The 20,226-nt window shown below is 55.1% G+C and overlaps 6 protein-coding genes across 6 annotated transcripts; 3 read left to right on the top strand and 3 right to left on the bottom strand.

The window, feature by feature from the left end:
• Window positions 1–945: 945 nt before the first annotated feature.
• MONBRDRAFT_13963 (uncharacterized protein) lies at window positions 946–3,108 on the top strand (the record flags this gene model as incomplete). The annotated part of the gene is made up of 6 exons (XM_001742608.1): window positions 946–1,011; window positions 1,128–1,231; window positions 1,387–1,477; window positions 1,603–1,952; window positions 2,058–2,156; window positions 2,325–3,108. Coding segments are annotated over 6 exons (1,494 nt in total), but the record flags the coding sequence as incomplete, so codon positions are not given.
• A 717-nt stretch (window positions 3,109–3,825) lies between these two features.
• On the bottom strand, window positions 3,826–6,598 carry MONBRDRAFT_30843 (uncharacterized protein; the record flags this gene model as incomplete). Its single annotated transcript, XM_001742160.1, has 14 exons — window positions 3,826–3,933; window positions 4,011–4,084; window positions 4,204–4,237; window positions 4,348–4,426; window positions 4,508–4,577; window positions 4,647–4,707; window positions 4,863–4,946; window positions 5,048–5,113; window positions 5,228–5,320; window positions 5,414–5,485; window positions 5,593–5,679; window positions 5,770–5,898; window positions 6,072–6,235; window positions 6,388–6,598. The coding sequence occupies 14 exons, from the start codon at window positions 6,596–6,598 to the stop codon at window positions 3,826–3,828; spliced, it is 1,332 nt and encodes a 443-aa protein (XP_001742212.1).
• Window positions 6,599–7,171: 573 nt separating this feature from the next.
• Window positions 7,172–8,939, bottom strand: MONBRDRAFT_22124 (uncharacterized protein; the record flags this gene model as incomplete). Its single annotated transcript, XM_001742159.1, has 4 exons — window positions 7,172–7,432; window positions 7,568–7,715; window positions 7,887–8,506; window positions 8,736–8,939. 4 exons carry the CDS (start codon window positions 8,937–8,939, stop codon window positions 7,172–7,174), a joined length of 1,233 nt encoding a protein of 410 aa, XP_001742211.1.
• Window positions 8,940–9,439: 500 nt separating this feature from the next.
• MONBRDRAFT_5011 (uncharacterized protein) lies at window positions 9,440–12,085 on the top strand (the record flags this gene model as incomplete). The annotated part of the gene is made up of 3 exons (XM_001742607.1): window positions 9,440–9,585; window positions 9,734–10,821; window positions 10,944–12,085. 3 exons carry the CDS (start codon window positions 9,440–9,442, stop codon window positions 12,083–12,085), a joined length of 2,376 nt encoding a protein of 791 aa, XP_001742659.1.
• Window positions 12,086–15,233: 3,148 nt separating this feature from the next.
• Window positions 15,234–15,617, top strand: MONBRDRAFT_14053 (uncharacterized protein; the record flags this gene model as incomplete). The annotated part of the gene is made up of 1 exon (XM_001742606.1): window positions 15,234–15,617. One exon carries the CDS (start codon window positions 15,234–15,236, stop codon window positions 15,615–15,617), a length of 384 nt encoding a protein of 127 aa, XP_001742658.1.
• Window positions 15,618–16,926: 1,309 nt separating this feature from the next.
• MONBRDRAFT_22121 (uncharacterized protein) lies at window positions 16,927–19,012 on the bottom strand (the record flags this gene model as incomplete). The annotated part of the gene is made up of 5 exons (XM_001742158.1): window positions 16,927–17,004; window positions 17,127–18,113; window positions 18,250–18,315; window positions 18,437–18,636; window positions 18,790–19,012. The coding sequence occupies 5 exons, from the start codon at window positions 19,010–19,012 to the stop codon at window positions 16,927–16,929; spliced, it is 1,554 nt and encodes a 517-aa protein (XP_001742210.1).
• Window positions 19,013–20,226: the final 1,214 nt, after the last annotated feature.

Raw genomic sequence — 20,226 nt, 5'->3', positions numbered from 1 at the left:
CGTATCGAAGGGTCTTTCGAGCATCGCAAACACACACACACACATTCAGAGTTGTGCTGTCAAATGTCTTGGCACCGCGTCATCACACATGTCCACTGCACTGCCCACACGGCCTTCAAAACAACACAGGGAACTTGCCAGTGCAGTCGTCCTAAATCAGCCTTGCAAGTGTGACATCGATGGAGCCGTACTGACTGCTCCCCTCCTCGCATTTTCCATGCTTGTTGGTCACTTTGACCTGCTCAAACACAGCACTGTTAACCCTGGTGTGCCCGCTGCCCGTTCGTGAAGTGTTGTCCTCTCCTTCTCTCTTGACTTGAGCACCAGCGTCAATCCCCATCGGCCTGGATTTGGCCTGGCACCTCACACATCGTCGGACATCTCGCAGAACCTACGATCGGCCCAAGATCCTTTCCCTCCTGCTCGCAGCGCCGATTGTGCTGTCGCTGATTGCGCACGCCGACTAGAGGACAATTTGTAGAAGCCGCAGGGCCCTCCTCCCCCGTGCTCAAGACATCGCCTTCCACACCTTAACCCTGCTCGTCCGACATCACGCCTCCCCAGACCGACTGGCCATTGCCGTGAACGTGGACCCATTCTCAGGCATTTGCCATATTCACTTCCAACCCAACATCACCTCCCTCAGCTCCATTCAAGCGCGGCGCCCGCCGGTTTCCATCTCCGCCACCAAGCGCCATGGCGCCCATCAGCCGCCTGGTCCCACTCTTGGGCTGCCTGCTCTTGGCTGCCCACCAAGCCTTCGCCAAGCGTCCCAACTTTATCGTCTTCTTCGCCGGTATGGGCCCGCCTCCTCTTGCCAACCAATCCCGAGCTTGAGTGCGCTCATCCCACCCGACTTGATCACTGGCAGATGATCTCGGCTACGATCAAATTCGTCTGCCCAGCGTCAAGGGTGCTTTCTCCGGAGAGAACGGCACCATCCTTACCCCACATCTGGAGAAGCTGGCAGCCTCTGGCATGACCTTCACCCAGTGGTACTCGACCTTCCACGTAGGTTGACTCGCGCAGCCTTTAGCCTTTATACCCCGCTCCGTGCACTCGCGTCTCCTCAAACGCGGCATAACCTAACCTTGCATTTGCTTTCACTGGCACAATGCTATCCATAGGTATGCAGCCCCAGTCGCGCCAGCATGATGACAGGCCGCTACAGTGTGCGCTCTGGCATTGGAATCGCTCCTGGGGTGCGTGCCTTATCTTCGAGCATCTACCCGTAGCCCCCGTCCTCACATACGCCATCTCGGCCCTTGTACCATGCCAACGCCGCTCCTCGCTGATGGTTGATCCGTTCTTGTTGATGTTACTTCCTGATGACTAGACCTATGCCCCCAACGCCCCGGGCCTTAACCTGGACAGCATGGTCTTTAGCGCCCAGGCTGTCGGTGGTCTGCCCTTGAACGAAACGACCATGGCCGAGGCTTTGAAGGAAGCGGGCTACGCAACTGCCGCCATTGGCAAGGTACGCGTCAATCGACACGACACGACATCACAATATGCGGCTCGCCACCACACGCATGTGCAGACTCGCGACTCCTCGCTCAGGTGCTAACCCATTCTGCCCTGGCCTTGCAAAATGCGTCACAGTGGCACTTGGGCCAACGCGAAATCTTCTTGCCCACCAACCAGGGCTTTGACGAGTACCTTGGCATCCCCTTTAGCCAAGACATGGGCCTCTCCTTTTGGTTCCTCAACAATTTGCAACCCGTCGAGCCGTACCAGCCTGTCCCTCTACCTTTGCTTGACGGCACCGATGTCATTGAACAACCAGTGGCTCTCAGCAATCTTGTCCACCGCTATATCGAGCGCGCCACCGACTTTATCAAGCGCAGTCACGAAAGCGACACCCCCTTCTTCCTCTATCTTCCCTTTAATCACGTGCATGCACCCAATTCGTGCAGCCCCAAGTTCTGTGGCTCGTCAGAGCAGGGTGCTGTGTACGTGTGCAGCCGTCTCCATCGAAAGCTTCACACGCATGTGTCTTACATGGCCCGCGTACACGCTCATCCTCGCTTGTCTTTGGTCTTTGCTCAATTTGACAGGGGTGATGCCGTCCAGGAGATGGATTGGGCCATTGGCCGGATCATGAGCTATCTCGAAAAACTGGGTCTGGAAAATGACACGCTTACTTTCTTCACCAGGTTGGTTCAGTGTTCAGTGCAAACCGGGCGTTGTCGCTTTGCTCCTCTTGAGCCTTTCCGCTGGAGTTTGCATTGCCTCATAACTCAGGATAAATAACGCTTGTCGCTCTGCCACATGCTCATCATCGGCCAATGACCGTGCGTGTGTGTGCCTCTGCGCTCTTTTAGCGACAACGGTGCTCCGCTGCTGCAAGATGGTGCCGGAAACGGTGTGCTGCGCGACGGCAAGGCCAGCATGTGGGAAGGCGGCTTCAAGGTCCCCGCTCTGGCCCACTGGCCCGGCATGATCAAGGGCAACCAAGTCTCCCACGAGCTCACGTCCACCGCCGACATCTACCCCACCCTCATGCACTTTGCCGGAGTGCCTCTGCCCAGCGACCGAGTGTATGACGGCATCGACCTCTCGGATGTCCTGCTGGGCAAGGAAGGGGCCAAGGGCCACGAATGCATCATGTTCTACCACAATGCCGTGGCTGCCAATGCCTCGGGCGAGCTCTACGCTGTGCGCTGTGGAGACATGAAAGTGTACTGGGCCACCGCCTCCACCACAAGTCAGCCTTGGGCTGATGGTCCTCAAGAGCCCCCCCTCGTGTTCAATCTGACCGCGGATCCCGGTGAGACGACCCCTCTGACGGCTTGGACAGAGGAGTACGGGGCCACTCTGGGCGTCTTGACGGCAGCCAAGGAGGCCCACTTGGCCACCATTACTCCAGTCCCCGATCAAAACGCGCTGGGTTCGCTTCCCACCTACACCATTTGTGGCGAACCCAACTCGCAGACAGTCTTTGCTCGCTTCCCAGCTTGCACTACCACGCCCCAGAACTGGCATCCTATCGATGTGTGCAACAGCCAAGTCTGCCTTGAAGCCAACGTCCAGTTTGCCGCCAATTGCGACAAAACCATGCCAGCACTCGAGCTGGCGCGCAACCTGACCGCACCAGCCTCGAGTTAGGCTTTTTGGATGCTCGTCAAACCCTCTCCGCTCGTCCCGAGGACAGGCCCGTGCCCACGAGTCGCAGACTTGTCGATGTGCCTCACACGCCAAGCGTGTGCGCGTGCTTGAACACGTCATAGTGCGATCCCCTCGATAATGACTAGATATACTTAATCAAAACAAATATCATGGCTGTGCCAGTGAGTCTCTGTGTGTGCCGTATCGACCGAGCTCCTTCTGAGGCTCATCTTGAACGAATGAACCTTTTTCTCCCGTGTGAGGCTGAGCACTGCTCTGCCAAACTCTTTTTTAATTGATGTCGCTCTTTCGTTACAAGTCTTTCTCTAAACGCCACAATGACGACACACGACCGCGGCGCGCATTATGGAAGCCTGATGAGGCTTGTTGTGAGTAGCGTTTTATGAGATAAAAAAAAACAATTTTGCTGTGAATCGACAAATTTCGGACGTTGGAACAGAAGCCAATGCGAGCGAAATGGACAAGCGTCTAACTTGGTCAGAATGAGAAAACGGCACAAAGAAGACGAGACATCCTCTACGCCTTTCGTGTCTGGTCCTCGGTTCTTCACACGAGTGGCGGCATGCCCCCACCGAAAATTTGGAAAATGGTAAAAAAAATACAGCTGTAAATTATCGCTTAATTCATAATTATAAAACAACAACAGCAACGACTCTCAAAACAGTTCCTGCGTGACCTGTAATTCGTTCTCGCGACTCAGGTCCATACAGCAATCTCGCGGATCTTCAGCCAGGTGTGCTGACCAACCGTGGCTCTGAGGCGTAGCGAAGCACATTTCAATCCCATACCAGCAGCTGCCGCATACTGCAAGATCGACAAAGTCGGCATTAAGGGCAGGCGCAGGGGGCTTTGGTCGTAAGTCAAGGGACTTCTCTACGTACCCTGATGCGACCGTGATTAACATCGGCTAGATGCCGATACGCTGTCTGTCCTGGCAGCTGGCATTCGAGTACCCCTGGAACGGGGAAAGGAAGGGCAGGTTAGCACATTGCACTCAGCACTGGAGGCGGCCCAAGCTTCAAAAGTCCGACAGGGTCGCGGGGTACAGACCAGAGTGCAGCGTGTCCGACGCACCGAGCGCGCCGGCATCGCTTCCAGTGTCCACGAACTAGGCGGACAGATGCGGGTGAGAATACGGGTTTGCAGATCAACGAAGAGGCAGTCGCAGGTGCACCATGCAGCGCCAGCATTCGAGCTGTGGACTCCTGCGATTCTCACCACTTGATGAATGGACATGGGTTGGGGAAAGGACAGCGTGACATGGTCATTTGCACGAACACCCGCTGCCCAGAACGACCTATGCGAGCGCAAACCAGGGTGCATGCCGATACGTTAACCTGTTGCAGATGTGCGTTGCAACACGAGGGGTGCACCATACCCTGCTTGCGAGCCATAACAGGCTGAGGGGCCAAAGTTCTCGCTCCACACGGCCATGCTTGAGGAAACAACTGCAAAAAGGCACAGGCTTCATGAATTGGTGCCAATCTCAGTGGCACGCTGCTTTGGACAATACAGACCAGCTGGGGGATTAGTAGAGGCATAACGCTTGCGCTCAGCACTGCCCATGAACATGGGATCCTGAGAGGTCGAGTCGGAGCCAGGTGTGCGATGCAGATGCGAAGACAGAGTGAGGAGGCCCAAGTTGCCAGATTCTCTCGTGACAGGTCGGCGACAGGCACGGCACAGCTAAAGCTGGTGGGACACTCGTGTCACACGACCGTTCCCTGACTGACCGTCAGTGGCTGATATTTGCCCGAGAGAGACGAGTTGAAGCCTGCATGCTGAAACAGCGTGGGAAAGTGGACATGCACATAGGCCTTTTGCAAAGAGTCAAAACATCACTGAGGGCCACTGCTACGCCATTCCCGATGAAGGCACGATGCACGTCTTGGAAGCTCCAAAGCACGAGCTGACGCACCTTCGAGCGGGTCAAGAGTTGAAAGTAGCCCAACAACAAGTCCACGGGCTGGTAGAGATAATACTCCTATTTTCAGGTGAGCAGGTGAGACTATCGGTGAGGCAAGTGTTTGCAAAGCTCAAGGGCGTAAGAGCAATGATGCTACCCTCAAGCGGAGCCCAAATGACCATATGACCAAACCTGAAATAGACGAGCCAGTTGAGGAAGATCACGCGAATGCATTAAGCGTCCAATGAAGCCAAGCATGGAGAACTCGAGCACCGTCCACGGCTCCTGTCATTATGCTGTATGAGGGCTATGTTTGGCGAGAGAAAGAATGCAGACCGAGCAAAAGTCCGGCACTTTCAAAGGTGAAAGAGCTCTCACCTTGCGATATAGCTGTGCAAAGTCAAAGATGGCCTCAAGATACTCGGGCACTGTAAAAACATCGTCTTCCAGCTGACCAAGACAGATGACAGGCATGAGACCGTGCCATCACGAAGCATCATGGTGCCGTTAGGGAAGGCCTAGTGTCGTTCAGTGCCTGAACCAGGCGAGGGGCCCACCTGCAAATAATACTCGCCCAAGTTGTGCGCATAACTTAGGAGGTAAGCGTAGTCCAAACATTGTTTTTGGCGCCAGCCAGCCCGTTCCTAATACGATGGATACAGGCTCAGTGGAGACAAGCCGCTGAGCACATTGGTTGCACCCAACAACCGAGCAGATTGCCAGGCCCAACAAACCGTTGTGTCGTTGAACGCATAGGGCTCGGCACCAAGGTCCTGGGGGTAGCTGTCTATCGGCGCCTCTAGGATGCGCAGAGAATCGCGTTCGAGCTCGCGGGCAAAGTTCGTCCGAAGTTCGTGTTGAGTCTATGAGTTCCAGTTATCAAGTCGGAGGGTCCAGCGTATCCGGCGCAACACGCATTAGACCAACAAGTTTCGCAAAAAAAGAAAGCGGGGGCAAACAGTCCTCAAGGATGGGTTGTGGGGGCCTCCTCCCTACACGGAAAGCGAGAGGGAAGAAAAGAGCACGCGGACGATACCTGAGCCCGGTCAGAGGCGGAGATGTCGCTGAGCAGAACTACAAACAGGACCTTGTCCTCATACTCGGAGCTACGATGCTTGAAGAGGGACTCGAGGGTCTGAGTAAGATAGCGGCTTCCAGATCCAGCCCGACGCATTGATGGCACTCCGATTACCAATCGCCCTATCAGCACGCAGCGCGCCACAAGGCCCCATGGGGTCCATGAGACAGGCGAGGAGCAGACGCAGCAAGGGGCAAAGCAGACAAGGTAGGGGGTCGGTCCATGCATGATGGGCGTTTTTTTATGGAATGCGCAGGAAGAGCAGAATACATACGAGGTTTGGTCGCATCAAGTAGTGCAACGGGCAGTCGCTGCAGCTCTTGAGCAAAAGGCAGGAAAGGAACCGGTCGCGGGGCGTTCACGTTGATGCTGGCCACGTTTGATGTGGCTTGAAGACGCAGGCGTAGATCCCACAGGCTGGCCAGAAAGAGCAAAGATAGCACACCCACAAGCAGGTGCGAGACCCGCAGCCGGGACCGGCCCATGGTTGATGACTGTCAGCCCGTTAGACGGAGCTGAGCGGCAGGCTCTATTGTGGACACGTGTGCTGATGGGCCTCAGGCCCCTCCATGTCTGAATCTGATGTCAAGCACGGGCGCGAGCAACAGATCGTCTGTCACAGCAGCTAGCAGAAAACAGCCCTTTCAGGCAGCTGGCTATTGGCTGGCTGCCCGTACCCGTGCGCCGGACGGCAGGGGCACCGAGGGTCAGATGCAGCAGCAGGTCGCACCACCCACCACCACAACATCAACACCAGCAGCAAGTTCTATTCAAAATACCATTACTATCATTGAGCAGCTTAACAGTTCTACAATAACTGCGATGTTGTCAGCAATAAATGACACCACCCTCACATGTTCCTTTCTCCTCACTCCCTGAACAATATCTTGTTTGATGATCGCCCAATTACAAGAGTGGTCGAAGGACCTTGATTCTCAACTCGATTGGGAACGGGGAATGGCTTCAATATGGTTGTCCGTCTCTCACTTGGACGTCAGGAGCCCAAGGGACAAGAACATCAACGGTGTTGCATGCAGCGATTGCGCAGAGAACGCGGGTTACTGCGGCAGGAAGGGGAGAGACTTGGGCTCGACCCGACCACTGGCGCTGATTCGGCCCTCGTACTGCATGTCAGTCAAAGCCAGCCACTTGCAGTAGGCCCGCTCTGGAGGACCCAAGTCAGTGCACGAGCAGAATTGCGACAAGGCGCGATTCACCGCATTCAGGCGGTCAGCGGCCAAGGTCGCAACCTCGGTACCCAAGACGTGGAGCTTGCGCTCCAGCTGTTCAACAGCCAGCTGATATAGACGTTGGTCCAACTACACATATGTGCCGCACGCGGTGTATCAAGACCCAGGTAGTGCGATGAGCGCTCAAGCGTGATCAGATGCAATGGCGTTGACGTGCGTGTGTGTATGTTTGTGTGTGTATGTATGGCCTTTGCGGGTTCATACCTCTGTGAGCGTGCTAATTTGCTGCACCAGATCTGGTGACAAGTCTTTGAGCCGAGGCGTGGGCTTGATGGGTTTGCCATCCCAGCGCTTGGAGCCTGCCGAAGAATGGCTATCCAGCAGCTTGACGTAGGCAACATCCCACAAACTCCTGTGTGTGTGTGTGTGTGTGTGTGGGTGGGTGTAGCAGCCACGGGTTAGGGAAGAGCAGATTTCTGCGATGGGCAAGCCCCAAGATTGTGGTAACACAGAAAAAGCAACAATAACAAAAACGGCAACAGCAGCAGCAACCACAACAACCATCAAATTGAGGTGAGCTTACCAGCCCCATTCGGCTGCCAGGACCACAAGGCTCTCAGTCATGCGGTCCGAGAGAAGGACGGTTCGGAAGTCAGGCCAATAGCGCGCCTCGAATTCTTGGGCATCGGCTGGAGTGATGACGGCAAAATCCCGGGCCAAAATGTCGCGGTTGCGACCTGCAGCCACTGCAGCTTCAAGGGTGTTTTGAGGCCCTCCATTCGGCTCATTGTAGAAATAAAAGTATGAGACATAATGGGACAGGGGTTCACGGAGGATGGTCACAAAATCGGCGTCGGGATTGACACGTTGGTACCAAGCATGCGCTTCTCGCCAGCGCTCAAAGTTTCCCAAATGGCCAATGACGCCAGCCCAATGATGCAGAGCAATGTCCGCGGGAATGGTGCGATTGTTAAAGTAGGAGAGACGCAGCCCGTGGGTGGGACTCTTGTAAACCGTGAGGTTGTAGCGCCCCGCTAGCCGAAACAAGATGCTACCAAGCGTGCTGCTCGCCGTCTTATGCGTCTTGATATAGGAGATACGCTTGGACCGTCGTTGACGAAAGCGCAATGCATCAGCAGCAAGGGCTGCGTGCTCCAGGTCATGGGATTTAGGCAGGCAGCATTGCTGCCCGCACTCGGCAGACTAGAAAATGCAAACAACAAGGGGGCGGGGGACGTAGTGGGCACCTCGGTCAGGGATTGGGCGATGGAAGTGGCAGTAGCCTTGGTTTTGGTACACAATGAGCATCTCGGGTGAGTGCGTCGGTGGTGATGGTGGTGGTGGCTTTGAGAAAGCGGTGAACCCCGGAGAAACTGGAAAACAACAACGGGCAATAACAGCAATGGTGCATGCTTGAAACGGCAAAGCTCACCCGGTCAGCACGGTTCTGGCGGGCTTGCGATACGCGCTCGGTAGGCTGTGCGCTGTGTAGTGCAGGTGCTCCATGGAGAAGAAGCCCTGTGTCCCTGGTGTGGTACACCGGCGATGCCTTGTGTATGCAGCCAAAAAAATACCCACTGCACAGGATGAAGACGCCTAGCACAAGGAACTTTGCTCGCTGAGCCGAGAGAAACATGGTTGACTCGCCTCGTGCCGGCTCCCCCGCTAATCGTTCTCTCTCTCTCGCTTACTACGCGAGGGCCTCCACGGTAGTATGAGTGAGGCCCAGCCAGCGTCGAGCGTCTCTTGCGAGACAGGGCAGACGGAAAGTAGTTTCCCGTCCCTGTCGTCGTTGCTCCAGTCAATATGACTGATCTCAAGAAATCACGATTCAAAACCGCGCAGCCCTGGAAATTGCCAATCAACAGCCTTCAGCATCGATTGGGAGCCCGAGCCAGCAACACGAACGCGACGTTTGCACCATCGAATCAGGAAATTTGCTTACATGCACGGAATTGACAAAAACGACCACAACAGATGTTGACAACACACAGACAACGCGGCAGTTTTTTTTCAACTTTTTTTTCGTGTCTCGTTTGAATTTTTTTCTTTTTTCTTTTTTTTTGTGTGTGATCTCGCGCTGGTTGTGCGGATTTGGGCGCACGCACGTACGCGTGCGTCTTGTACACCTGCGCGATGCCGTCCAATCGTTTGGCCGTGGCCGGTATGGTGCTGGGCGCTATTGTGCTGGTGCAGATTACGTATATGCTAGGTTTTCGTCATGGCGAGACAGCGACGATGGACACGCACTTGGAAGACGCGGCCAACTTGCACGGCGGAGCGTAAGTGAGCTTGCTTCATCGAGGGAGGCGAGGTTGATTCGCGGGTGAAAGGCACGAGTCAAGGGGTGCTGATGCGCCATACAAAAAATGGGAAAACTATCTCGTCGAAAAGCGTCTCGTGCTGACCCTTTGGCGCTCCTCTTTTCAGATCCCACGAGCATCTCGTGGATCGTCAGTTCGAGCAACGACTGCTCCTTCCTCAGGAGCCTGCTCCAGCTCCGCCGACCCCAAACCGCCCTCCCGCCCCATTCAAACGTGAGGTGGCCAAGAAGGGCCCAAAGGGTCAACAACAGCAACAACAACAGCAACAACAGCAACAACAGCAACAGCAGCAGCAACAGCAGCAGCAACAGCAACAGCAGCAACAGCAGCAACAACCGTCTCCCCCACCCCCGCCACCGAAGCAGCGCCAGCAGCAGCAGCAGCAGCAGCAGCAGCAGCAGGTGCCCGTGCAGCGTGGGCGTGAAAGTCAGGCCATCCTTGACGATGACATGACCACACGTTTGGAAAAGTCCAACATCAAGCTGATGGATAAGCCTCGCGCCGTGTTGCCTCCCAACGATGGAGCCACAAGCCGAGTTGAGGAAGCCAAGGACATGCTCAACAACCTGCGCCCAAAGCAATCGGCCCCTGATGCAGGAAACAAAGCGAACAGCCCGGCCAAACCAGCCAACCCGGCCAATCCGCCCAAGCCTTTTGTTAATGGCAAGCCCGCTGGCTCAAACTTGGATACCGATCGTCAGTCGCCCTTGGCTTCGCAGCCGTTTGAGAAGAACTCACCCTTTGGGCAACGCATGGAAAAACTGGAGGCCCTTCGCGCGCAAGACAAGCGTACCCCGATCAAGGACTTGCCTGGCGCTGTGCCTGTGACCAACATGAGCATCGTGCCAGATACTTGCTACTGGGTCCCCCTGGAAAGCTTCCCCGAGGAGCGCATGGCTGCGTCTGTCGAATGCAAGGCAGGTCCCCACAACCGCTCTTGCCTTTTTGAGAACATGTTTCAGTTGGAGGTCTTGTCCATCTTCAACGTTGAAGGCCACCAGCTGCCCACCATGGGCAGCATGACCACAAACCGAGACGGCAAGTATGGTTTCGGTTGGGCCCCTCGCTCTATTGCTGCGGCCACAACAGGCGAAGCCCATCAGACCCTTTACAAGACCTTCAACGGCGTTAAGCGTCCTCGCCGCCTGATCGCGTGCCCTGATGCGACTCTGTACTTCCACACCATGTTTGCCAGTGAGTATCAACTCTCGATGCAGTATCGCGTTCCCTCGCGTTGCCCACGCTTCCCTTTGATCTCTACGCCATTCCCATACCCTCACGCCTGCTATGCCGCGCTTGCCGCTTGTCGTGATTAGGCAACCCTGGTCATGGGATGTGGGACGGGCTGTACCCAGCTTACGTGTCTGCGGTGCGCATGGGTTATGGGGATATTCCTTTCCGCACCTTTGTGAGCCTGCCTGAATGGAAGGGTCCCTGCAAGGAGGGACGCACCAAGGGCTGCCAGGCCAAGGAGGTGATTGAGAAGTTTGGTGGTCTGGGCATGATTATGACTCAGAGCATCTCCCGCCTCCAGACTGAGAACATCGGGATATACTTTGAGAAGATGATCGTGGGCAGCGGTCGCATGGCTCAGCGCTTCTTAACGGCCGATGTGGCCGTGCCGGGCATGCGGTCAGAAGGCGTGGCCCCGCTGTTTCGCGACCGCATGTATTGGTCTCATAACCGGTGGTACCGGGACTGGAAGGCCGGCCGCTCCAACGAGGACATTGGGGCCTTTGTGGTGGAGAACAAGCGCTACACCTCGTCGGACCGCGAGCAAATCCAAGCAGCCATGGACGAACTGCGCGACGAGGGCATGGTGGTGGAATGGCTTTCCTGGGGCAACTACTGGCCTTTTGAGGCGCAGCTTGAGAAGATGGGCTCCTCTGACATTTACATCACGGGTCCTGGAACAGGCATGATGCTCTCCCCCTTTATGCCCAACATGAGCGTTGTCGTCAACCTCGGCGACTGCTTTAAACGATATGACCGCATCCACCCAAGTTTTGAGGAGGAGTACGTCACCGAGGGCTCGGACTTTTTGCGTGGCCTGTACTACGACAGCCACACCCGCCTCCAGGGGCTGCAAAAGCCAAAGTTGGTAGAGCTGTTCCGTGAAGCCTTCAAGCTGAGCCGCGAGGGCTTCACCCTGCCCGTACCGCCGCGCCTGAACCTTTCGCCGGAGGGTCGCATCTTTGCCGAGGCCTGCGACATGGCACCGCAGACGTGTAAGCAAATGCTCAACGAGATGAATTCGGTCGTGCCGCCCTGGCAATGCGTGGCCGATGCCTGGGCTTCTTTTGCCGTCTACGAAGTCGGCGGCTATGCCGAGGGCGGACTGTCGAAGGACGACGGCAAGAATCGCACCTGCACGTTGCCGCGCACTGAGATCCGTCAGCTTCGCAAGAAATATGCCAACATCATCGGGACCAACGAGGTCAACAAGCGCCAATGCTAAGCACGTTTGGGATGGAACGCTGTGCTGGAGAGGCTCAGCCGCTTCGCTCTTTGATCTTATGGTCTCCCTATCGCCTGCCATTCTCATTTGGCCGCGAGTTTCAGGAGGTGTCCGTCGATGATTCTTCTTTGTTCCTTTGTTTGGTTTTTCCTAAAGCTCTTTGAGTGTTTGTGCCCTCGTCGAGCATTCGTGTTGGGCTAAATGTGCGTGCTTGGCGACGTCCCTGGATCTTTATCTATTTGTGTCGATCTGCCTGGTCCCGGGTCGTGGCCATGTGCGTTTATGACTTTCTTCCATTTTCTCAAACATGTCTTCACCAATCGCTCGGCAAACGATTAGCGCTGCGGCTTGGCATGACGTCGAGCTCGCGCGCGTCCAAAGCCAAGCAGGTGTTGTTGTCCTGACTTCCTGCTCCTAAAATCAACAAGACCTCTCTAAAATTGCAACCGAGCATGAATTTCATCAACCCCTGTGATCACACAAAAGAACTGAACATACAGCTCAATATGAAGAAATCGACGAAATACTTGGAGAACACAGCTTGATAAGCTTATCAAAAGCATGAAGAAAGTGCAGAAGATGTACAAGAAGATGTAGCTACGTGCTTTCAAATTTCAAGTTTGAAATTTTAATTTTTTTTTTTCGAGTGTTTGGAGACGATCACGACCCGAGGCGCTGTGCTGGATGAGCAGTACAGTACAAGGTCTTGCGAGTGCACACGGCCGGGGTTGATATCGCCCACACGCCTTGCTTTGCTTGGGAGAGGATACGGGGACGAGGATAAGGGGACTGGAAGCAAGGTGGCCACACTTGTCGGGGGTTGTCTGTCCAAAAGGCCAAGGGGTTCAACCCGGAGGTGTTTGCTTGTGTCCATGGTGATCCTTCCAAGCCGGTCACAGCGGTTGGACCAGCTGCATCCTGCGCTTTGTTCCGTGCCTGCATGGGACCGTCGGCCCAGGGTGTATTGGTCAGCCGCAATCACATTGGCACTGTGTACCCTCTAATAAATGTGACCCAACTCTGTCGTATTGACGCCGACCGATGCCGCCTGTGCTTGCGCACGCGAATGTGTGAGAGGTGGTCAACGACATGGCCACAGGGCGATCACGCTTCTCTTCCTCCTCCATTACCGCCAGCGACACCGCATCTAGGTCGGTTGTATCTTACTCACCGTGGCCACTGCTCTTGGCCTCCCCCTCTTGCCCTATTTTCTTTTCTTTTCTTTTGCGGTCCAAGCGGTGGCCAAACCGCCCCATTTCTCTGCCTGGCCTGGGTCGTGTGGGCTGACAACGTACGTCTTTGCGCTTTAGTCCGACTCAACGGGCCGAGCAGCGTCAGCAGCTTCTGACCTTTGCCAAGGACCACCGCCTCATCTTTGGCAAAAATCGTGTCTTTCGTGAGGTTTGTTGCCCTGCCTGGCCTTTTCCCCTTGTTACCTATGTCACCGCATGTTCTGCGGCCCGCGCCACCGGCTCCAGCACCTCAATATTCTTTCCTATCGGCTGCGTTGGCACGCATCTCCGCGCACTGATAGGTGCCAGGCAAGTCTGCGCCGCTGGACGGCTACCTCTGTGTGCATGTAGTTGAACACCAAGGGGTTAAGATAAGGTGAGCGCAAAAGAAGGCAGCTCGCCTTCTTGCTGAGCGGTAGAGTATCTATTGCCTCCTCATATGGCTGGCACTCGCCTCTGCTCCACAGCTGGCTGCCCCTGGCCGTGTGTGTGAGCGACCAAGATAGCCAGGATCACCACGCAATTTATGAAGTGTTTTTGCACAATGTCCGACGCTTGATTTCTCTACAACGCTCATCTCCCCCGAACGTTGCCATGGACTCAACGGTGCGCGATTCTTCGTGACCCCTTCTCTTTGTGCTACGAACAACGGGCTTGACGTTGGTGACTGTGGACTCATAGCGTCTGAGTGCCTTGCTGTAGGCCGATATGTTGGTCATGGAGACGACTGATGGTGACATGTCCGCGCGCTTCTGGAGTTCGGTGCGCAATGCCTTTGCGCAACTGTATGAAACGCTCGTGGATGAGCAAGCGTGCATTTTACTTGAGGACAGTCATGCAGAGCTTCCCCCAGACTTGGCATCGCCCAAAGCGGCGATTCACAGCGTCCAACTCGTTACTGCCCCCGAGTTGCAAAAAGATTACAGCAAGTCGGCATCCAAGGATATATCGGCTTCACATAAAAGGAGCCCCGGAGGCTGGCGTCTTCGGTTTGTGCATCGCCTATTTTGTGTGCCATGCCCAACACAAGCTTCTAGTCCTGAAGGCGCCATTCGCTCGCCCACCTGCCAGGTATTGTGCACCTCATTCGCGCACTGGATCATGTTCCTTTTGCCCTCGATGCCTATTTTTAGGCCCGGCTTGCCGCGCCAAGTCGTGCAGCTTGGCTCACGAGCACTCAATCAAGTTGTGCGCCCACTGGGGAGTTTACTGCGTGGGTCGCAACGGACCCATATGCCCATGGACGAGATTGAGAGCCGAATGTTGACGGCCAAGGTGGGGGGTGCAGCGCAAGCCCAGCAACCAGCATGCTATGCGCTTGATCCTTCACAGCCTCATGGCTCACGTCGCGGCTGCTGGGGGTACATCATGTCTTTGTCCGGCAGAAGCGGCGCATGCTCATGTCTTGGAAGATGTACGTATACCGCAAGCGGAGACTATTGCAGGTCAATGCCCAGCTCCTGGAAGTGGGCTCTTGCCCCCAGCCCGTCTATGGACGCCATCTTCCACAAGCCCTATCGCGATGCCAGCTCACGCCCACTGGGCTGTGGGAGGCCGCTAGCCACATGGCGGATGAGGCCTTTCTTGAGGCCACACACTCACTCTTTCCACGTCGACAGCAACTCTACGCTCACGTTGTGGAGCAGGGCATTCCTCCCACCAAGCGGCACCTACTCTGGCCACACCTACTTGGTGTGCTGCGGTGGGAAGCCCATCCTTCGCAGCATGCTGAGAAGATCAAGTCGCTGCAAGAGGCGTATCAAGCCGTCGTGGCTGCTTTGGCAGCCCAAGAACTGAGCGAAAGCGAGCAAGCCCATTGGGCTCAGCAAGTGGACGTGATTTACTACGACACGCTGCGTGCCGACCGCGATCTGTTGGCCATGGCTGGCGGCGATGCTGCTGAAGCCCAGGCTGCCATGCAGCGGATCCTTCAGGCATACGTTTATCTGCATCGCTATCCCGGCTACTTTCAGGGCATGTCGGATATCTTGGAGCCGATGCTCCCGTTGTTTCACGGCAATGAAGCTCTTGCTTTCCATTGTTTTGTCGGGTACATGGAGTTTGCCCGTACTCGATTTGACACCGCCGAGGCCGACGCTACTCAGCAGGCCATGCAGCTCGTGCGCGACCACCTCGCGTGGCAGGATGCCGAGCTCATGCGTGGCCTTGAGCAGCGCGAGGCAGACAGCCTCTTCTTTACATATCGATGGTTTGTGGTTGACTTTAAACGCGAATGCCCAGACGTGGAGGTAAGTTGTGTGTTCGTTGCCAAGAAGCAGCAGAGCGAGTGTGTATGTTGAAGCAAATCATGACGTCCACCTCACGCTTTTTTTTTTTTTTTTTTTTTCCGTTTGATTAGACCATGTACACATTGTGGGAGCGCTTGTTGGCCGCTCGATGGTCACGGAGCCAGCACATGGCCGTGTTGATGGCCGCTGAGCTTCTTGTACAAAACCGGTGCGCCAACCTGACTGCGACTCTACACTGAGAGATTTTGGCGTTTTTGCTGGCTAGCCTGGCATCTGATGTCAAGCCGTGCCGTGCCATTTTGTTCCTTAGAGTGTCCATACTGGCGTGCACCCGAGAGGATGCCATCTTGAAGTTCTTCACTTCAAATTCCTTTGACATGCTGAATACCTTTGAGGGGGCGTTGGCACGTCTTGAGTTGACTCAGCAGCGCCTCGAGGCCCGCGAGTGGTAGGAGATAGATGATCGCCACGTCCGTGCGACAGACAAGACATCCTTTTTTTTGCCACGGTTTGGCATGTCGACTTTGAGAAACATCCAAAGCTCAGCTGCGCGGGATATGAAGATGATAACCAAAGTCAGATGTTAACATATAAATTGCTAATCGAATTCGTGCCTAATGCTGTTTCTTTAGTGTTGGTTGAGGGTGGAATGAGTCGAATTGGCACGAATAGGGCATGACCAAAAAAGAAAAAGAAAAGAAAAATAAAGCACGGAAAGGCGCGCACAGGCATTCACAGCGAGCAAATGCCACAGAACGGGTATGGCGAAACCATGCGTTAATGCCAGATAGGCACACAAGGTGGGACAATTCAGAGGCAGCTATGAAACGGAAAAACAAAAACGGCCAGTATAAAGAGCGCAAAAAACAAACAAACAAACAAACAAACAAAACAACAAAGAGCTGCCGTCGTTGGCACGACGGATGCTTGAAAGGCAGGCGGCATAGAGCCAGATTAGAGGACGCAGCCAAACAAAGAACAGCCCAGAAAAAGACAAAGAGCTGAAGAAAGAAGAGGGGGAGAGCAATGGGAAACAAATGGAGAGAATGGGCAGTTCTTCACGACGCGAAATGCAAGCAAACAGAACTAAATCTATGTACTCGGATATAAATGTGTTGATCGGTATGGCAGGGAGACCATGTCACAGAACACCAATGGGAGAATATAAACGGTTGAGCAAAGCACCGGAACAAACAGGTCAGGAGTGAGACGAGCACACACACTGAGGCGACGACGCACTGGGCATTGCTGTGTCAAAGAATAGGGGGATAAAAAAAAAAAAAAAAAACCAAGGGAAAAATAGGGTTCGGCGCAGGTATCGAACAAACGAAATAAATGGGGTCTGTCCTGCTCCGCAGTCTTACAAGACCAAGGGCATGCCATTCTTCTCCATCGAGCTCATGGAGTCGGTTGCTTCGCCCAAAGTGCCCAAGGACGACTGCAGTGACACGACAGTTTCCAGCAAAACAAGGTGAGACACGACAGGGGCGAGATGACTTGAAGAGAAGAGAAGAGCAAGGGCCCAGCACGGCACTACGGAAAGCAAGATGGCATACGCACCGATTCGTGGCCCTGGGTGAAATGGGTGGGCCAGGCATCATCAAAGCTGCGCTGCTTCTTGGGGAAATGGTGCTTGGTGCCGATTTGGTGGGGCAAGGTTGAGTTGAGGCCCATGTTGTCCAAGTGGTCGACAAGATCCTTGAGACCCTCGTCAGCAGAGCGGCCACCGTCGGCCCAAATGAGCGAGGGGGTGTGAATCAAGGGTTCTTCACAGCTGTGGGAGCGACGGTAGCCGCGTTCAACGGTGAGGCCTCTGGCTGGCTCGCCGGGATGAGCGGCACTGGAGCTAGAGTGATCCCGTTCAGAGGAGGCGTGCGGGGAGACGGAATTGCTTGAGTGGTAGTTTGGGCCGTTGCCACTGCCACGGCGGTTGCGGGTGTTGTTGAGGGCCTCCGAGTCGTAGGGTTTCTCTTCAGTGCGGGCGTCTCCGGTGGTGTAACCGGCCTGGCGCGCACGGCGGTAGTACTCGCGCAATTCTTCCTCGGAGGACGGTTCACCCTGCATGGCTGAAGAGGTGGGCGCGCCCTTGTTTTGAAGAAACTTGTAGCGACGGGCCGTGGGGCCGTTGGCATGCTTTACACGAAGAGGCTCATGGGCACCGGGCAGGGGCAGTCCGTTCAGGTTGCGAATGACGGCAGTGCAGGCGTCGGGCGAGTCCATGCGAGCCAAGGCGACGCCTCGGCTTTGGCCATATTCGTTGCGGAGAACACGGCACGAGAGAACCTCGCCGCGACCGGTTGCGGCGCGCACCAAAGTATCGGCCAGATCTTGTTCCTTCATGCCGTAAGGGATGTTGGCAATGTAGAGGTTGGTCGGGTCGATCGGGATGCGGCCCTGAATCTCAAGCTGTGCCTTGCTCACGCGAGCGTGAGCAGCCTGCACGCCCATATTGGTAAGGCCCGTCAGGGCGGCTTTGGCTGACGACTCGCGCTCAAACATGACAAAACCATAGCCTTTGCATAGGTTTGAATTGCGGTCGATGATGCTCTATGCGAAATGACAATAACAATAATAATGCCATGGAGGGTAAGAGTGAGTGCAGCGGGGGTCGTCGGAGCGCGGCGCGGCGCAGTGCGGTGCGGTTCTTGAGTATGAGGTGGGCGCAAAGCGGTGCAGGATGTACCTTGGCGGAGATGATGGGGCCATAGGATTGGCAAAGGAGTTTCAGGTCTTCGTCCGTGGTGGCAGGCTATGTGGGTTTTCAGTTGAGCGGCGTGAGTTGCACGTCCAGTGACAGAGGAGAGACTGCGGAGGGGAAATGACAAGACATGTAAGTATAACAAGCGGGTGATGGGGTGGGCTGCCGGTACCTTGAGGCCGGAGATGTAGATGTTGGTGGTGGAGAGGGGTTGAGTAGGATCGCCATGGCCTGGTGGAGGACCCACTGGACCACCACGCATCAGATGATGGTTGGGTGGCAGGCTGGCGGGGGGCGCACCCATGCTAGCCGAGCCGAGCATTGCCGCGGCAGCAGGAGCACCGGGAGCGGCAGCAGCGCCTGGTACGGTGCCTAAGATAATCGGACAAGCGAGACAAGCGAGGCAAGCGAGGCAAGAGGGGTTCGAAGGAGAGGAGTGAGAGGAACAAAGAAAGAAAGAGAAGAAAAAAAGCAAAGAACCGAGAACAAAGAACCGAGAACAAAGGGAGGGTGGCCAACACGTACCAAAGCCGGAATAGGGATGGTGCAGTGAGGGGGGTCCAGGAGCAGGGGCTTGGGCTTGTGGCATGGGGACGCTGGCGGCCGAGGAGCTGGCCGTCATGTAGGGGGGATAGGGGTTGCTCGAGTATACGGCGGTCGGGGGTGGAATGGAATAGCGATAAGCAGAGGTGGGATACATGGTCTGGCTAGAAAACGGATCAGCCGCAAAAGCCGGGGGATAATCCATAATGGCGGTTGAAGTTGTGGATGATAAAAAGGGCGGTCAGATGGAATGACGTAGAAAATGGGGGGTTTTGCTTGTAATAAAAGAAGGAGAAGAAAGGATAGGTAGTCTGGGTTCCAGGTGGGGTGGGATGCCAAAGGAAAAAAAGAAGAAAGCAAAGCGAGGGCGCCAGGAACCGACGAGGCGTGTCTGTGTACGATGAGAAAAATAAAAATATAAAAAAAAATATCCCAAAAGGCAGCGGTGCGAAAGAGGAGGGGGAGAGGAAGGAAAGCCGGCAAACAACGTCGACGAGTGGGTCTTTTTTTTTTTTGCCAACGAGGAGGGAGAGGGAGGGTGTGTGTATGGTCAACGAGGACGGAGGTCGGGTCGGTGTCGTGGTACGTTTGTCGACGCTCGTGTGTGTGTAGTGGCCGGGAATGTGCTTCCGGCGAGTGGATGGTGGCTGACCGACAGGGGTGCGTTGACAGGGCGGGGAGGGGTTTGTTGCGTCGCCAAGTCAAAGGGCAGGCTGAATGCGCAGTGTGCACCAGTAACGAGGAGCAGCAAGACGAGGGCTCTGACGGCGGAAAAAAACAGACGACAGCAAAGGTCGTCAACGTCGTCGTCTCGGCCGTGCGCCAAAAATTGAGAGAGAGCGAGTGAGTGCGCGCGCAGAGAAGAGAGAGAGAGAAGAGAGAGAGAGAAGAGAGAAGAGAGAGTGTGTGTGAGAGTTGGGAGCAACAAAAGGAAATATGAGAGAGGAGGTTGAGTGACGAGTGAAAAGCAGAGGAGCGGCCAGATTGGGGTAGGAGTGTATGGTGTCGATAAGCCAAAAGCAGAGATACGACAGATGTAGCGCTACCAGGAAGAGCTACAGTCAGCCAAACATCAATTCGCAAAGTGTGGTGGAAAACGTTTCTTATTATAACAAAGGAGGATGACTGCTGCTGTTGAACGTGGACAACAGAAGCCACCCAACACTCACACACACACACACACACACACATTGAATGATTGTGAACAAAGCAGATTCGGCTTCTTTTGTCTCTGTGTGTGTGTGTGTGTGTGTGTGACAACAAAAGAAAGGGACGACTGGAAGAGCGAGAGCGCGAGCGCAACACCAACACCACAACCACAACCAGATGAACGCAAAAGCCTCCAACTGCGGTTGCCTTGCTCTTATGGCCATGTTGCGTATGTTTGATGGTGGTGGCCTTTCTTGGCAGAAGAAACAG

This window comes from Monosiga brevicollis, genomic scaffold (assembly GCF_000002865.3).
Source record: "Monosiga brevicollis MX1 MONBRscaffold_2 genomic scaffold, whole genome shotgun sequence".
In the NCBI taxonomy this organism is placed as follows: Eukaryota; class Choanoflagellata; order Craspedida; family Salpingoecidae; genus Monosiga; species Monosiga brevicollis.
This window is presented reverse-complemented; position numbering and strand designations above follow the sequence as displayed.